Below are 18,610 nucleotides of genomic sequence, written 5' to 3'. Positions count from 1 at the left end.
TGTGAGTCATTCCTACTAGTTTTTGGGATGAAATCGTAGCTGAATCTCCCTTCCTTTACGCGTGATAAACTTTTATAGTTCTTGTCCGGATAGGGACCTTAGGAGGACATGCCAGGAATGGAAGGACTTAGGCTAGCTCGGACACGGAGTGAGAGCCGTAGGAAGAAACACGGTGCACTCATTCACTGACTGCATGCCACGCAGTTCCTTTTCTAAGTTAGGCTATACCGTTCGTTGATTTTTATGATTATTACAATACATGTATTATGGGTTAGTGCTTGCAGACAAGGCTTAATAACTAAAGTAGGATATCTTCCCTTGTTTTACTGTTTGCGTTATTCTTTCTGCGCCCAGTATACCGAGGTTTAATGATTTTTGTTTCTGTCATAAGTTTATCGTCGTAAGTCTACAGCCTCAGGGAATATTGTGTTTTTAACTCTAACTGCGCACGCGCCCTGTTGACGTCAGAACATTGAGATAAATTAGAATATATGTAGAGAATTTTCGCCATTAGTAGAAATCTAGAGCGACATGTTCCTGTTTTCCCGCCTATTTTTTTGGCGGGAAATTATACCCCTGTAAGTTAACTTCTCTAAAAGTCCACGTGTTAGACAGTGAAAATTATAGCGGGTTTGCAGGCGTAGACTAAAATTATTTTAGACATCTTAGAGCCTCAAATGATATACAATCAAGAACCCATATGAGACCTGAGAACGTACGAATAGCCTTCTTAAGTTTCCATGAACTCGTGGCTCGCTGTAAAATTTCCAGTATGGCGGCGATTCTTAAGAGAACCCATCAGGAATAGTAAAATAAATCAATCCCAATTCTATCTTTAAACTTTCTTAGTTCGTATATGGGTTCTTGTTAATACATTATCTAAAAACGCATTATAGGTCAAGGAAATTACTTAAAACTTTAAGAATAATTCACTCTTTTTTAGTTTTTAGTTTTTCTTCTCGCTTTTCGCTTTTAGAGGTCATGGAGTAGAGCAAAGAAAAAAGAAAGGAAATAGAATCTAAAAAAATAAAGAAAAAAAAGGGCGGGAAAATCGTCGTCAGCTAAGGGGTTTTTAATGCACTTAAAAGCTGCGCGCGTCGAGTGGGAAATGGGATATCAACATCAGCAGCAGTAGCGCCAGAATATAAAATTCCTGGAAAGCTTTTATAATAGGATAGGATGCGGCCGAACAACCTACGAGAACAAGTACACCGTAGACCCCCCCTTCTCCTTATAATGTTCCTTAGGATCCCAAGCCTCCATTAGATAGTATTAAATAATAAAAAATGTTAATAACCTCCTCTCTCTCTCTCTCTCTCTCTAGCTCTCTCTTTTACCAGAATTCTTTATTCTCCAGCCGCGCGTAAAATTTTAAACTATAATAAACGTAAAAAAAGTACGAGAACTTACCATATAGCTTCTATTCTATAGCTTTTCTTTTTTTATTTTTTATTTGCCACTATCGTATCAAAGGTATACTTTCTTCTTTTTTTATTTGGGTTCAAGCGAAGTTTGTTTGCGAAGAGATTGGATTGAATTCTAGGGGATAAGGAAGTCTTCCAGGCTTTAACTTTATTAATACGGTGTAAACGGATGTACTGGATGGAGACTTCCAGTTTGATATGGGATATGCAGAAGAAAATGAACTTAATTTCTTTTTTGAAGATAGGTTTAGAAATTTGTCTGGATTTTTTGATAGTTTTAATTGTCTGGACAATTTTGGCTTTATCGCTGTTGGTTCGTTGGGAATTTGGTCTTATGGAGAAAAAGTCCCATTTAACCGAATACGGATACAATACAGTATTCCCGCCAAATTGAACGAATGGTATTTCGGATTTATGAGAATTTTTTTCCCATTGAACCGAATCCCAATCGACCAACGCAATATTCCCTAAAAATTGGTTGAAAGGTTATTCGGTTTTATGAGAATATTTACTATTAAACCGAATCCCAATCGACCAACGCAATGTTCCCGAAAAATTGGTTGAAAGATCATTCGGTTTTATGAGAATTTTTCCCATTGAACCGAGTCCCAATCGACCAACGCAATATTCCCTCAGAATTGGTCGAATGGTGATTCGGTTTTATGAGAAAATTTCCCATTGCACCGAATCCTAATCAACCAACGCAATATTCCCGCCAAATTTAAAATTCTTTTTAAGCATAATTATTTTATAAGATGTTTGGTTTGGAACTTTCCCAAAAATAGACAGAAAACCTGCAATATATACAAAGCATAGATGGGTTTTCTTTTTTTTTAATACCACGACATATCCTAAAGGGGCTGGAAAGAAGTCAAGAACTGTAAGATGCGCTAAGTCTTAGGTTTAATTCAATTTGGGTGCACAGCTTCGAGAAGACCCCGCCACTGAGAAAAAGGGCGCGCTTTTTCTTTTTTTGGCGGGAATTGAAGGGGTGATGGAGAAGAAAAACGAGAGATACGAGTGAAGGAGTCAAGAGGGCACATCGAACTAGGAATAGGATTTTCTACCAAGACAGAGAAAAAAATATATATAGGGAGACCAAGGCTTAACGTAATGTACAGGGATAATAGGGAGGAATGGTTAGGTTCGATGGTTTTGGTTTTATTTATACATTCTTCTTGGGTTTTGGGGGGAGGTTATACTGCTAGCTTCTTTCATCCTTTTTTAAGGATTCTCTGGGGTGCTCTAAATGATTAATTGGGGGGTCCCTGCTCCCTAAGGGTCCTCCCTTCGTGGTTATGGGATAAGAATGGAAATTACGCTATCTGTATGGTGGTGGGGGTTTTCAGAAATTACCAGATAAACTGCGTGTATAAGTTCATTTTAACAGCCAAGGCTTAAAGCAATTAGGTTTGATTTTTTCTATCAGTAATTATAAAAATTTTAATGATTTAATTCGTGAATTAGATGATATTAAAATGTCAAATTCCTAATTCGTTCATCACGTGATGACCCTAGATACAAAGCCCGGAATTGAATTGTTGAAACCAAGGCTTAATGAATTTTTATTCACTAAGCATGGGACGTTACGATGAGTTGTTAAAAAGTGCGCGAAATTTAAAAATTCAAAAAGAAAGGCTTAAAAGAACATTTTAATTTATATGCTAGAGACCTTTCCTACTAATGCTTGTAAACTATAAATCTGACCAATGGCGATATGTCTCTGTTCAAAACAATTAGACCAAAATACCTTTGACCTATTTCTCTTGACCATAACAAATAAAACTAACAAGTTATTAAACGTTTTAGGAGTATGGAACCCGGTTAATTATAGTTCAGTTTTCCCGTCGTTTCGTTAAAGTCTCTTCCAAAAACTACACATCCAATTCTTCCCCCTTTATAAATCTAACGTTTGAGGGCTCTCGGACCATTATCCTAAAAAAGCTATATATAGCTTTTCAAGTTCCCGTTCGTCTTTGTTGGGACTCTTCTTTGTCTTATACGGACCCAAAAAAAGAGCTAAAAGAAAAATAAGTCGACTTTGACTTGCTCTCTCTCTTCCTCTCTCTCTCCCCCCGCTTCCCTAATCCAAACAATTAGAGACCAATTAGTGTCTAAGAACGTCCGACGAGACCCGAAAAAGAATTAACAACCGAGGTAGATGAAGGAAAAAACTTGTTTAGAAAGAGTATAGTTCCCGACAAAGATTCCCGTCGCGGAGAAAAAAGTGAAACGTCCATCGAGTTGGAAGCAATGTTGAAATGAGCGGGATAACGTTCGTGTGTTAGCAGAAGTTTATAAAGAGAATGAGAGATCGTATAGTAGAAAATTCTGTTTTTGTTGTTATGGTGTTGACAGGAGGTCCACCATTCAGTTTCATTGGCTTCTGCTAAAATGGGATCTACCCTTATGCCGTAAGCCGCCACTAGATGGCGCCCAGTTTAAGGGGCAAAAGGTCGTAGTGCTCTATCCATACGTAGTTGTATTTAATCCAAGATTGGATATCCATAGATTCTTGAATGGTGACTGTAAAACTGGCATTGTCTAGTGAATAAAAATTATTGAATACACGTCATAGGCACGTGACTGAGGAAAGGCGTGGTTAAAAGAAACTTAGTCCGTTTGGTTTCGAAAATTATATCCCACTTCGAGAAATTGGCGCTGCAATCTTGCCCAAAAAAGAAGTTGATCCCACTCCATCTGGAGTCTTTGTATCTTGACGTCACGTGGTACCTGTGACGTATTTCAAATAAATTTTACCAACCCGCCTACGCCTTCTTCTTTACACTCCCTTTAACAGAATTTACTTCTATATCACAATTGAAAGGGTTTGTAAAAAAAACCATGTAGGTTAGCTTCGTTCTGAACGCTGCATGGCTTCAAGATTTTCAACAGCCTGACGAGTATAGAAGAAGAAAATGGTACTGGCTAACTTTAGATTTAGTATAGAGCATAGCATCCTTCTAGAAGAAAATGGGGAAGTTACGCCCTATACGTACTACTTCCTAGGATATCCGCTGTAGTTGTTTCCCCCTAACCCTACCATACCCCTTGAAGCTTTCCGACCCCCCCCCCCCCATCCCCCGATGGCTGCCAAATTCACTTTTGTTTTCCCGAAGGAGCAGTTCACCTTCGTTATCGCCAGTCAGGCTCTTCCAAGTCTTTCCCCGGAGTTATCCTTTCTGCCCCTAACCCCATCCATGGCCCAGCCGCAAACTTACTCCGCCAGAGCAGAGTTTGTCACGTTAAAGAGTTCCAGAGTGCATGGGGCGCTGCCCCTCTAAGATAACCAACCACCTCTGCAGATGCAACGTACGTTCTGACGCTATGGGCGTCAACTTATATACGCTCTCTAAAAGAGAACCTATATATTTAGTACCGCCGCGTTTTAAGTGAAGTGTAAATGTGCCCTCGCATCCTTTAAATCGAGGCACGCCTTAGATTAATTAAGGGGAATCTAGAAGATTGATCCGCACCGTAGCCAAAAGTTAATTTTAAACATTAATTTTTTAAAGTTTATTAGGTATAATCATAAGTTTATAAGATATGTTCCGTGATAAGTTTGTTAATCTCTGGTAACTTAGAAACTGGAGCTTGTAATTTTGAAGTGAGTGAGTTAGGTCATAGATTCGAGGTAAAGCGAGGGAGGCCTGGTGTGGCGCTGCTGTCAAATTTGGGCTTAGTAATGCAGACTAAATAGGACCTAGATGGAACTTGGTCCTGCATGCAAAATTAACCACCACCGAGTGTAGGACTTCAATTCTCGCTTGTCGTTCTCGAACTAGTTATCTCGAGCTGTAAGTCTCTATAGCATTACGAAGTAGTAGTGAACTCTGCCCTTAATTTCTGGTAAGGCCTTTAGTAAACACCCTGTATACATTGGTGTATCCCTAATTCGTATTATAGTGTGTACCGCTATTCTTTTTGATGAAGGTGATGAGAGAATCGGAACGTTTTTAATAAAGCCTTGGCGTTATTTCTTTCTTTTCGTTGCCCCAATATGAACTGCGGAACTTTCTATACCCAATTTCTTATCAATCCCTCTATAAGAAGTTCCCAGTTCTTCTCAATCCGAGTGTACACTACGTAATAAGCTAATCCATTTGGCTCTTAATAACTATAGACAGTGTATTTGTTAGCGTTACGTTTTGATCATCGGATTTGGGATGAATTCGTATAGGAGATAGCGTGTAGGGGAGGGGGGGGTTAAGCGTATATCGGCTACTTTACTCGTCTGTTATCGATATCTCGGAAAAAGGCAATAAAGAATTGTTTTCTTCTCTCATTCGATGCCACCTATCAAAGCCTGCAGTTCGCCTATCTCTATCCATCCGGTTTAACTGAATGCTTGCAATGGTGTAGCTTCTCATAAAGAGGTATACTTAAATACGTTTTGTTAAAACGGTTATTAGCCTTGAACCTTTCTTGTTTGAAATTCGAATTCAAATTCTAGGTTTCATTCTAGGTTTGATTTTGTTTTGATTTGGAGGGAGGACAAGATAACCAATTAAGGCATTTTTAATTGATGGTTTACGTGCTAGAACCTGAATCTATGGGATAAATATTAAATAATTAAATTTTCCATGAGATTATTTAGCTTCAAGCCGTAGCTGATTGGTCGAGAATTATTTAACTAAACTTTCTAAATTAAAATTTTAATTTAATTGAGGTTGTTACCTAAATGTTCACTTTAGAATTGCTATTTTAATATTAATCTTAATCTTAATCCCTTTTAAGTCTTTAACTAACTTAAATTAAAATTTATTAAAATAATTGAATAACATTAAATTATCTTATTGATCATTTAATTTTAATCAAACTTTAGAACTCTTAATTTAAATTTAATTGAAGTTGTTACCTAAATATTCATTGGAAAAGTTTCTTAATCCCCTTTCAAGCCTTTAACTGACTTAAATTAACATTTATAAGAATAATTGAATAACACTAAATTCTCTTATTGAAATAATTTAATTTTAAAGATCCATAATTTTTATTAAGTTTTAATCTACTATACACTCTTTGGGGACGTTTAAGTACCCGTTTAACTCAAGAAGAACATCATTTATACCATTCTTGGGGCGAAAACCCCCGTAATTCGTCTTGGCTTTACGAACAATCTAGAGTGAAAAGAACAATAGATAATTCAAGACTAGAATACAATACTAACCAATTTAATCTGGCATTACAAATAGCTTTGAGGTGTGGGAAAACTGAGAATGAGACGAATTGGGAAGCTAGCTAGCTAGGCCAAGGAATCTTGGTTTTTCTTCCTTTTCCTTTTTTCGTGTTGGTAGTCGTGCATGCAATGCATGGTGCGGCTTCAGGAACAGGAATCGTAGAGGCCGGTGTACACGGCGGCGTTGCCATGGATGGTGGCTGTGCATGCGGAGCTATTGAGGGAGCAGGTGGCTAGGGCTATTTCGTTTCCTCCATCCATCCCTTTCTGCTCTTGAGCTTCTTTTTTCTCTCTTTCTTCTCGGGTAACAGCTACAGTTCCGCGGATAGAGAGAGAGAGAGAGAGAGAGAGAGAGAGAGAGGGAGAGAGAGAGAGAGAGGGAGAGAGAGAGAAAGAGATAGAAAGAAAAGAAATACAAGATGCCAAGCGAGAAACACCCTTCCTTTTTTTCTGTACCCTCCTATACCCTCGCTTAAGACAATCTCTCGCATCGAATATCAATTTAACCTCGTGCGTTGCGATATCTTCCGTGTTGTATGGTGGTTGGTTGGTAGGAGAAAGAAACAAGAGTGGCCGTCTAGCTACCTTTATTCCTAAGGCCTTGGGCTCTTGGTTGGTATAACCGCTTTATACTGGCTGGCTGCTGGATGGTTACTTGACCATGTATGTAACCTTTCCGTTTTGTTTTTGTTCGTTTCTTTGTTAGGGTTTAAAATTTCTGACCAAAAATACGGTAGTAATACGATATGGTGGGCTTGTTAAATTTAAGAAAAACAAATACTGGATTTTTTCGTTCAATAAGCGCTGAGGATGTTTTGGAACACGTTAAGATCAATTTGTGAATATTTTGGGTGTGGAAAATTGTAAGCCAAACCGTACGTATAGGGTACAGTTAAGCTATGTTCACACTTGCACTGGAATCAATTGTAGTGTGTCTGTTAGTTGGGAACTGGTATGACCAACTTATTTTGAAATTAACCCTCTTCATTACCAATTCGAAGTGATTTCAGCAGCATTGGTTCACACTTTACGATGGTTCTAATAAAGCTGTCTGCTAGAACTCCCTTTAGTGTTGTCTGCTAAGTATTTTGTTCACACTGAACCTTGGAATCATTTTGAATCGCTTCGAACCGGTTTCCCATGTTTGAACATGGCTTATGTTTCAATTAATATTGTAGATATAGTATAGAACGTTTCTTGGGAAAAAGGCTAAATTGTTTATTCTGTATAATTATTATTAAGAGAATTGACAAATTAGTGAAATCGAAGATCAAAATTTGGATCACGATTAAACTAAATTTACTTTTACTTTCTTTTGAAACTGAACCTTTGTACAAGACCCCCGAAGAAAATCTATCATATAAAAATTTCTTTATAGAGGTCAATTTATAGGATTGCAAAGTATTGTGCGAAAGAGAGAGATATATATAGAAAATAAAATATTTAGGTTTTAGGGGGGGGGTTCTCATGCAGTTTGGCTATACTATACGATCAGTTGTATTGCATAGTGTATCTACTATATAGGAGTATAGGATGGAAATGTTAGGAAAGCATTCGAAATGGGATGGGGAAGAGGAGAGGATAGGAGGGAGAAGACGAAGCAATCAGAAAGAACACAAAAGGAGCTAGATCCCATTTCGGATGAATTCGCGGATTCACTCTGTTCAAGTCCTACGTTCCAAATACTGGGGAAGGAATTTCGATGGACCCATGCCGGCAAGCTATGTTAGGGATCTACGCGGAGGCCCAACTTAAAGGGATAGTATCTACGTTTGTTTTTGGAATGTACGGCAACTTGACCCCATCCATTGAACCGAGCCAAACCTAACCTAACAAAGATATTTGAAAATTGGAAATATTTCGAGACGTTAAACTATCCCTTTAAAGGTTATAGAGAGAGAAAACTACTTCTTTTCTCGTATGCCCGAATGCCTTTGACGGACAGTTTACGAAATCTCTATTCAGGAAAATTGTCCTCTATACTATGTACGTAGTTTCAGCTCATCTCTTATTTTTCGAACATTTCGAAAATACCGAGTTTACGAGTGAACAATAAACACGTGGAAAAGAGAACGGGATTTCGATAAATAAGTACCGAGGGGACAATCACTCCGAGCTATCGACGTACAAAGCTGTAGACATAGACCTGTTGTTTCTTACGCCTAATATGTAATTTGAGAGTGATTATTCCCTCGATAAGTTGTGAATTGTTCCAAGCTTTGTAAATTGTAAGTCCTTTGTCCAATAGGAATTTAATAACATATACTGTGGTACAGTGACTTTGAATTTAAACGTGCTAGTTTTGAATTATATTCAAATTAAAATAGAGTGGTTTTAATTGGTTAATGACTAACGTATCTCATTAGTCATTAATCCAATTTTCTGTAGGGCCTAATGAAAAAAATCTTAAACTTAATTACAACCGACTATACGTCGTCTGCTATCCTATTTTACTATAAACCTAAAAAAGGGAAATTGGTTTTCTAAGCCTTGTACTTATACCCTAGTCTCTCTTTCATCGATGTCAATGGACCCTTGCCCTTAACAACAATATAGTCTCCTAAACCTTTAGACGTGGTAGGTGTTCATCAGCTGCCATTGACATATTGACGATAGGGGGTCACGTGGCCAACTGCGTGCGGATATATTTGCAATCCGAGTATATAGTTTCCCAATATGGAGGCCCTTCTTTTTTTCTGTTGTAGGGAACTAGTTGGCAAATCACGACGGGGTTCTAGTTTCCCCTGGTGTGTGTAGGGCCGGGCCAATATAGTTGAATTAATTGGGTCTATTTTGGAGGCTAACAGTTTGGAAGGCGTCGCGTTTTGCGTCGTGTCTCGAGAATGAAGAGCTAATTATTCCAAGGTCCTAAGGCAAACGTCCCAATACTATTATTACCATATCGAAGGAGCTGCTGGTCTAATCTAGCTTAATGAGATAGTAAATGCCGGCCTTAACAACACCCTATTAGACCCCTATTGGGTTTTAAGGCCCCATGGCCATTTATATTATAACCAGAGGATTCAATATACCAATTTGCAAGCTATAATATATATTATCTTAAAGGCCCCCATGGCTTATAAACGTCGACGCCTTCGGTTGTTTCTTGGGATTATCACAAGATTGTCACTGCCATAAACTGTTCATCGAAATTCAATTTCAATGTGCACAAAAGAACAATTTCAAAAACCTGTTGCAAATACGAACCTTTAGACTGTTCTCGACCTTTTCACCGTTTTCCTCTACTGTTCTTGACCCTTCGACCCTTTCACCGTTTTCCTCTATTGTTCTTGACCCTTCGACCTTTTCACCGTTTTCCTCTATTGTTCTTGACCCTTTGACCTTTTCACAATTTATTTCCTCATTTCCATAAACTATTGGCCAGTTTTCTCGACTCCGTTGAACATAGTGTCCAATATTTTCATCATAAGTCTTAAACGTTAATTTTTTTCTTCACATCTCCCACGTAACTTTTCTACATCTTGACCTTTTGACCACTTATCTGGCTGCTTCATTTACTTAAACGTTATTCCTTTCACTTTTTGACCGCATCGTTAACCTGAATTATTCAGAAAGATATTCGCCTATCCTAATTCCTATGAGGGTATAAAACACCTTTCCTAAATACAAAATATAAAATACTGAAGTCATATCCTATATAGGCGTAGTTAAAAATTAAAAATACTGTATCCCCAGCATAATAAAACCCCCTCTACTGCTGTACATGACAAGAAAGTGCGTGTACAAATTAAACTTCCTAAAAATAATGGGGGGGGGCGATGTAAAGTTGCGAATTTTCAACTTTTAATTATCATTCCATTAGATAATGAGGCGTACGTTTCCTTTTTTAAGTTAGGTTCGTTCCCCCTCCTTAGCCCCCCCTCCCATTGTAGGGGTTTTCCCACTACACCCCTTTAGTGGACGGTGCTAACTAATTAGAAACAGAAGCAAGGGAGCAACAAGAGTCCGCGCACGCATTCTGCTAAAAATTCGCCTTGTTGCCTACAATTAAAAGTTTCCTCCGAGTGCATGCCAAGTCCTAGCTACTCCCAAATGAGAGATGGAACTATATATATATATATTTTAGGGCGTTGCTCGATTGGTTGCTTGCCTATGCTCGACTCTTGCCACATACACACACAAGAAGAGCTATAGTGACTTGGAGAAGCCTTTCTAATTAATTAGGAACAAGGAAATATGACAAAAAAACTAGGGGGAAATATTACTGCAAAGTTCTACTAGCTAAACTATAGTGGAAATCATTACTGGTCGATATGGGGACAAGGCTTAGCTTAATATTTGCCAGTTTTGTGTTTTTTGAAATATGAGTTTGCGTTTTATAACGTGTCACCTTAATGCTAGTGGACCATTCATTTTTCGGAATCGGAAATTATCGATGGTAGAATAAATAGCTACGAATTGAGTCCGAACTAGAATTAGAATATAAGTTTATAAGTGTAAGTCTTCGAGACTATAGCAACGTGTTGCTATGCTGAAATAGAGTAGAACGCCATCTAGCTTTCTACAAAGAAAACAGTAATGATTTGGAAGCCAAAATTACTTTGATTGAATCTGATGATATTTATCTTGTAATTCCCTTTGAAAGCAGAGGTAATAATAATTTTTTATGGTTTATCAAGCCCACCTGAATTTTATTTCTAGTCCCATTTAGAATTGCAAAGTCCGTGTTGTTGCAGTTAAACTTTTGTTTTTATCCTTTTAGTTAATTCCAGGATTTGCCTGTTATTATGCTTTTCTATACCAAACTTAACTTTTTTCCCATCAGTAAAATTATCTATCCATATACACTGGCAAACTTTTGTCTATTTTGTCTCTTTAATCCAATTAAAATAAATCTGGTTCTCCAATCTAGGGTTTCCGTATAAAAATTGCTATCGTAGAAGCCATATAGTCGCGCTCCACCCTCTATGGCGTGTCCCTATATAGTGGATGAACATTATAAATCACCCAGCCACCATGCATGGGGAAGATAGCCAAGGCTTAGTGCAATTTTATTTTTATTTTTTTTTTTGGTTGGTGATTAAAGCCAGTTTTGTGACGAATGGATATAACCGCTCGACCGTCCGTTAGAATAACGATGACCTTATGGAAATTAGACCTCGTATATTCACAAGATAAGCTGTATGGCCAGAGTGATACGTTTACGTCATAATGAACCCACTCAAATTTAACTAGACATTATAAAAGAAGGATGAATTATTAACTAGAATAATACGGACTTCGTGAGCGCGTGATAGAGTGGGCTATGTCCTCGCCTATTCATTAATTCATTAATCACGTGACATTATGTACAGCCGTTGTTAAAATTCAGAAGCCAAGGCTTAACGTAAAATAATATAGACTTCGTTAGCGCGTGATTGAGTGGGCTATATCCTCGCGTATTCGTTAATCACGTGGTATTGCTCTAACTGTTGTTTCAAAATTCAAAAACAAAGGCTTAACGAAGATTTTATTAATTTATATGCTACCGCCCTCTATGTGTATAAATATTGAAGACCAGAACGAGTAAGACAGGTTTTCTTTCTCTTTTCTCCCCCACGCTATGACTTCAAATCTCAATTTGATGCCTAAGCCTTTGTGAAAACGGATCCCTTACATCTTGAACCAGAGCTCCAAAACCATCCCCTTCTAATTAATGAGGATAGTCTCGAACTTTAATCCTCTTTTGGTTTGAAAAATCGAATTAAAGTTACTTTTTTACTTTCCCTTATCGTCTCGGAATACAAAAGTAACTCGAGATTCTTTCCCATAGATCTTATTTCAGTTCTAAGCCTCGGCCCGATTTAAATCAACCCCCCCCCCCCACAGCCCGTCTAATGACTCAAAGAGCAACGCTTTACGAAACTTATTATAATTGTTTTTGCGTTTCGAGCTATTTTAAATTTCTATTTCCTAGAATTCCTTTCGCGCTCCAGTATGAATAGGTTAATAATTGAATTTAAGGAAGGTAGGGGGCAGTGAGAAATATGATTTCCCGTGAAAACGTTGAAGCAGACGTAAGTTAATGATGATAAGTCTTCGTACAGTATGGAATACTACTAGGATAATATTGTCGTGACGTCACACACTCTTATCTCTTACCCGGGTTCGGGCCACCATATTGGAAGTCGTCAGCTTTGACAATAGAATTTAGACCCAACAATAATTGACTTTTTTCTACCTCTCTATGACGTCGAACTCTGCTCAAGTCACAAAATAGACAAATAGTCTCGTCTGCAGCTATGGGAACTGGCTCCTTTCGAACACGAAATAGGCAAGTGGGAAAGGCGCAAGAATACTCAATGTAACTAAATGACCTAAGAAAGAAAGTAGTCTTTGCTCATGCGTATAGACATTGATAATAAAATTCTACATTTGATAACACGGGTAATTTTGAAATGAGACTTGTTTAATCAATCCAATGCCCCATTTTCAAAACTTGAGGTTTTTGCCCGAAAGCTCAATAGATGGCGCTCTGTTCTCTAGTAGCCCCGGGTACATCATCGCAGTGGAGTATTTCAGACTTATATATATGAACTTATGGTTGAACGAAGTCGAGTTTTATTAATTTATTTAAGCGAAAAGTTGATTTTATTTTATTTTTAGGTTTATGATACGAGTAATGGGGAATGCTGGTATATATATTCGATTTAAAAGCGGAAAATTTAATGCTCCCTAATTGGTGCACGGCCCAAACAGATTTAGTTTCATTTCTCTAATTTCCATCATTTCCCGTTTTTAATTATAGGGGATCGCTTAAGCGGGGAGCGTAGGGGGAGGGTAGGAAAATGAATTTAACTTTTTGAAATATTTCCTTATATTTTGGGATTCATTCGGAATTTTCTCTTTAGTTTAACTTTACCAAATGTGTAGGTTATAATTGGGGAAAACGAAAACTGCGGTTGATTTCTGATAATTTCAGTTTATTTTGATTTAAAAGTTGCGATTTAAAAATTTATTTTTAGATATCTATTTAGACACGTTCAGGTGTAATAAGCGATGTAAACGAATTATTTGTAGTACATGGGATGTATTATAATTGTGACTGTTGTCTGTCAGTCTGTAATTTTAATTTACATAATTAGATATTTGTCTAATTATAAATATGCTATGGAGAAGTAATTAATTAATTAATTAATTACTCATCATTAAAATTATTTTGAGAACCCGCGTGTATCAAACAAAACACGCTAGCAAATTATGCCGAAAACATTTTTTACCTATTTTTGAAAAATAGACCTTATTCATAAAATAATTGTTGCCTGCGATACAATTTCGGTTGTCACAGTGCAGCACTCGATTTAACCCTTATTCTATCCCCTATTTTAGTGCCAAGTGAAATGCGTTTACGTATAGACGTCCAAATAGCTATTAAACATTGTTAACCCTTGGCCATTGTCCATTCCTTTGTGATATTTTAAACAATCGATCAAAAAATGTCCACCCACTAATTCCTTCTTTTTTTCTCCTTTTTTCTTCTACACGAGACAAAAGGGAGAGGGGTCAAACAGTTTCGTGATTTCTAGATTGAAAAGCATTAGTTCAAAATTGGACCTTGATTCGGAAGTGTTCCAACCCTCGTTAAAAAACTAAAGAAATCGACGTAAACCTCAACTATTTGTAGTTGACGACGCCCCTTTCTATGTTAAAAATCGCGGTAGACCTAAACACTAATAATAGGCGTAAAGGAGTTTATAAAATATCCTAATGAATATTGGTTTATAAATGTAGACTCCTCTCTCTTACTTGATGGGTAGCTTTGGTTCAAAATGTAGGTCCTAATGTTTTAAAACTTGTCTCACCATGATTCATGAAAGCTTATATTTCCATAATTATGGGGCTTCAAAAAGCGAGTATGAAGTTATTATGCTATATATTCAGGCACAATGATTCATAATTCTATTATTTGATCGTCCTACAGCGCCTGCGCCGTAGATCCTTTTCAAATAAAAGAAAATTACGTAAAAAATAATTTTTTTTTTGGTTTTATTTCGTTTCAGATCGCTATTGATTATCGGCTTGAAAACCTGCGTTTTTCTTTGTCCACAAATTCAACGCATCGATTGAAACCTAACGCGAACGCCGATTTCGTTCTGTCTTTGAAATCCACGGATCTCGAACACAAGTACTTGCTGGTCAATTTCGGTGACGGTGTGACGTGGAATCAAACCTTGAAGAATGTTGTTGAAGGACACGTACTTAATAGGTCATCTTCGGTACTTGAAGTCAATTACGAAAGTTGTACATTATTGGTCAAATTACGTCATCGGTATCGTACAGAAGGAGTCTACAATCCCGGGGTTACTGTTTTTGAAAATGGTCAACCAAGGCTTAGCGAAAGTGTTGGTAACGTCTTCGTTTGCGAAACGCTGGAAGGTGCCACCATAACGGGCAGTCATATTTTACCAGTTGGTAATAGTGCCAATACTTCGTTCCAACTCGCTCTGAATCGAGATTCAAAATGCCCCAGGACGATCCAATGGTTTTGGAGGAACGCGTCCAACGTACTGGACACAAATTTGGACAATATCATCAACTGGACTTTGAATTTCAATCATCGAAATACCGGAAGTTACGTAATTGAAGCCAATGTTGACAACGTAGTTAGTTCAACCAGCGCGTTATTCAACTTCAACATTGTTGAACCGGTTTCGAACGTATCTCTTCAATTTCAACCATTGGGTGCTGGACGTACTCACATCGTCAAGTTATGGGACACCGTACGCGTTACCGGTTTACGACGTGGAACGGACACCGTTTGTACTTGGAATGTTTATAACAACCAGACTGTACCCGTACCGGAAGTACTCGAAGAGCTCAACAACTGTACCTCAACTCTCACCTTTGATAATACCGGCAACTTTACAATTTGCTTGAAAGTTAAAAACGCCTACAATTACAAAGAAATTTGCCAACAACTCGAGGTACAACAGGAAGTCCAAGTACTTGAGTTATTCACCGATGTAGTTAAAGACAAACTTCAAGTTTACCTAACTGTTAACGATCCGCGTAATGTCAATATCGAAGCCAGACTATCGGATGGTCAATTTCAAGAACTTTTATTAAAAAATTCATCTGTATTTACAACCAATTTCCAAGTACCAAGAACATCAAGTGTTAATTTAACAGTATCAGCTAGAAATGACGTCAGCCAAATTCATCTCAATCGAACAATAACAATCGTAGGAAAAACGACAGTGCCTAACTTCGTCATCAAACCAACAAGTTGCGTCATCGTGGGACAACCAATTGTTCTTCAAGTCACCTTCCTCGGTAAGCCTAAACCCAATTTTTTAATCATTATTTTCCACACATTTGTTGTTGTTGTGCAACAGAAACTTATAATATGAAGTAAATACACTCATCAACCAAGGCTTAAGATTCACTTAATTGGAAAGAGGAGTATAGCATAGCATAAATATGAATAATATTAAACTAGAACTTAAAAGCTAGACGAGTTAATAAAGCCAGAGCTCTTCAATGCCGAATTTCGTTTTGCGAGGCCCGCTCAAATGGAAGCAGGGCCTTGCTTGCTTGGCATTTAAAGGAACAGCGTTTAAAACAAAGCTAATTGAATTATCCCCTGCACTGTATACCAGCTCTTTAAAAGGTCCATGGTGGGTTTCAAGAAGCTGGAATAAGGAAATTGAGAAAGGAACAAGGATAGAATAGGAAACTTGCGAATATATATAGGTATATACACAAGTCCCATCTCGTGATGAAAGGCTTTAAAAGCCGATTATATTTGGCACGAACCAAGCTTGTGAATATTTAATCTGAGGTTGTTTCTAAAACGTCTCGGGCCGCGCTCTTATATCAATACACCTTCTTAGAAATCGATATAACTTTAACCAGAAGTGGTATGATACTAGAAGTATTGAGCTAACCAAATTCTTCACTCGGCATTAGTGAAAAGACTTGATAAAACACAAACGGTTGGCCCTCTAGTGGCGGTTTCAGAATTTTCCCTCCAAAACGTGAGACGCTCGCGGTGGTAGACGGCCGAACTAGATTCAAGGAGCGCGTTCGTGTTCGGCCGCTTTAGGTTGAGGGGAAGGAGGTAGGAAATGTTTTTGGAACTCGACCAATTTTTTTCTCAGTAGTGTAGGCGCGTGGGAAGCGGCATAAAATCCTCAAATTTGTTCACTAGTGCCAGGATCTATTACCAATGCTAGAGCCCTTCACTTCTAGTCTCATACCACTTCTGCTTTAACTAATCCTTTTCGCAACCAGAAACGATTCCATTTTCTATCTTCTCTTCTCTTGTTTCCTCGTCTATATATACGAATTAAACTCCATTTCTCCGTGAATGTCAGTATGTTAAGTCCTTTATCAGAAGTACAATATTGTGGCCTAGGCATAGGGATCAAGCTCAAAGGGGTGTTTAACATATTGGTGACGTAGTTGAAATAATTCCACTGTGCAGAGAATCAGATGAAGTTATTATATAGCTTCGATCTCTCCCTTGCTTTTATTATTATTTAACGATTGGAGTTAAGTACTTGTTATTAGGTATAAGGCGGTATTCTAGTTAGGTATGAAGGAATTCATGTCAATAGCTGAATGCATGCATGCAGACGTGGAAGGTCAAGAGCTTCCATTTATAAATTCTTAATTTAATATTTAATTCGCATCGGAATACTTACTGGGTTGTTTACTAATGTTTCTACCTTAGTCTTACAATTAGTAAGTACAATTAATGATTTCACTATATCTTTCGTATTGTTGAATTGCGCATGACCATACGTCAAACGAATATCAATCAATCGATACAAATTTTCACCTAAAATATCCTTGAACTTACTTTTATTTAAGTAAGCTAAGATCACGTGCGTGTGAAACCCCTCCCACTTACATCAGGCAGATCATCAGAAAATGCATGGTTGGTTGTGAATTCTTGTTATACTTGTCCATCCATTTCCAACAAACTTTGCTACCTGCACTTTGCGGCCGCGGGTCAAAGCGTGGCAGGTAACGTTTAAAGAAGCCGGTGCATTGCACAGCCGTAACATAATATAATAAATATAATATCGGAATGTTCCAACCTATTTTAGCAATCATATGACCGTATACAGGGTGTTTGTGAAAGGTCTATCAATAATGAAAGGGCGTATTTATTGGGCCATTTTGAGTCGAAAATGTTCTATGACATTTTGCCGTCCGAGCCACTGTTTTCAAGTTATGATTGGAGTAATTTACGGATGACCCCTTAAATTTAATTAAGAAATTGAAAGACAGCGCTAATTTAATGAAGGGGTCATCCCTAAAATATTCAAATCATAACTCGAAAACCGTGGCTCGGACGGCAAAATGTCATAGAACATTTTCGACTCAAAATGGCCCAATAAATACGCTCTTTCATTATTGATGGACTTTTCACAAACACCCTGTATACTTTAAGTCCGTTCTAGACACGGAACATTTCGCTAAAAGGGACATTACTTTTACTCTCAAACGTCGACTAATGATCGCATTGCGTGCTGCACTTTTGAAGAGCCACCAACGACGATAAAACTATGATTTATATCAAGAGTAAATAGAAGAAACGGAAAGTATAACGCACTGGCGAGATTAATGGAAGCCTTAATTCTTAGTGCCAAGTATGATTTTTATGTCGTAATCCTTGGTCTTGACCTCTAACCTCTCTTTCGCTATCTGCATGCTTGTAAAAGAGAAAACTCTGAAATAAAACCCAAAAACTCAAAGGTACTTTAAAATTTAAGCATCTACTCCTTTTTCCATATTCTCTCTGCAAACATATATGGCATATTGGGTATTAAATGCTTAAAATTGTTAGTGTTTTTCGTATTTCATGGCACGGAATCCAACTATATATATTAGAAACGTTACAACTTTAACGACAAGCCAACCTTGTTAAGAGTTAACGTAGCGGAAACGTACCTCATTCCGCCAATAGAAGCGTTATTATTGTAATAGGTTTAGTAGCTACTTAAGTTGTCCACGCCTATATGGTTTATATCATAGACTAATTGTAAATAGACTGGAAGTT

At 37.6% G+C, this 18,610-nt stretch overlaps 1 protein-coding gene across 2 annotated transcripts in view; it reads left to right on the top strand.

Moving 5' to 3' along the window:
• The window catches only part of LOC149709904 (uncharacterized), a 380,702-nt gene that overhangs the window by 233,759 nt on the left and 128,333 nt on the right, over positions 1–18,610 (top strand). For both annotated transcript variants that reach the window (XM_089858152.1, XM_089858151.1), the window contains exon 9: positions 14,601–15,873. In XM_089858152.1, coding sequence (XP_089714278.1) covers positions 14,601–15,873 — 1,273 coding nt within the window. The remainder of the gene's footprint in view (positions 1–14,600; positions 15,874–18,610) is intronic.

Source organism: Phalangium opilio, unplaced genomic scaffold (assembly GCF_054372755.1).
Source record: "Phalangium opilio isolate 3A_F unplaced genomic scaffold, DU_Popi_V2 ptg000011l_1, whole genome shotgun sequence".
In the NCBI taxonomy this organism is placed as follows: Eukaryota; Metazoa; Arthropoda; class Arachnida; order Opiliones; family Phalangiidae; genus Phalangium; species Phalangium opilio.
The sequence above is the reverse complement of the archived record's forward strand: the minus strand, read 5'-3'. Positions and strand labels throughout refer to the sequence as shown.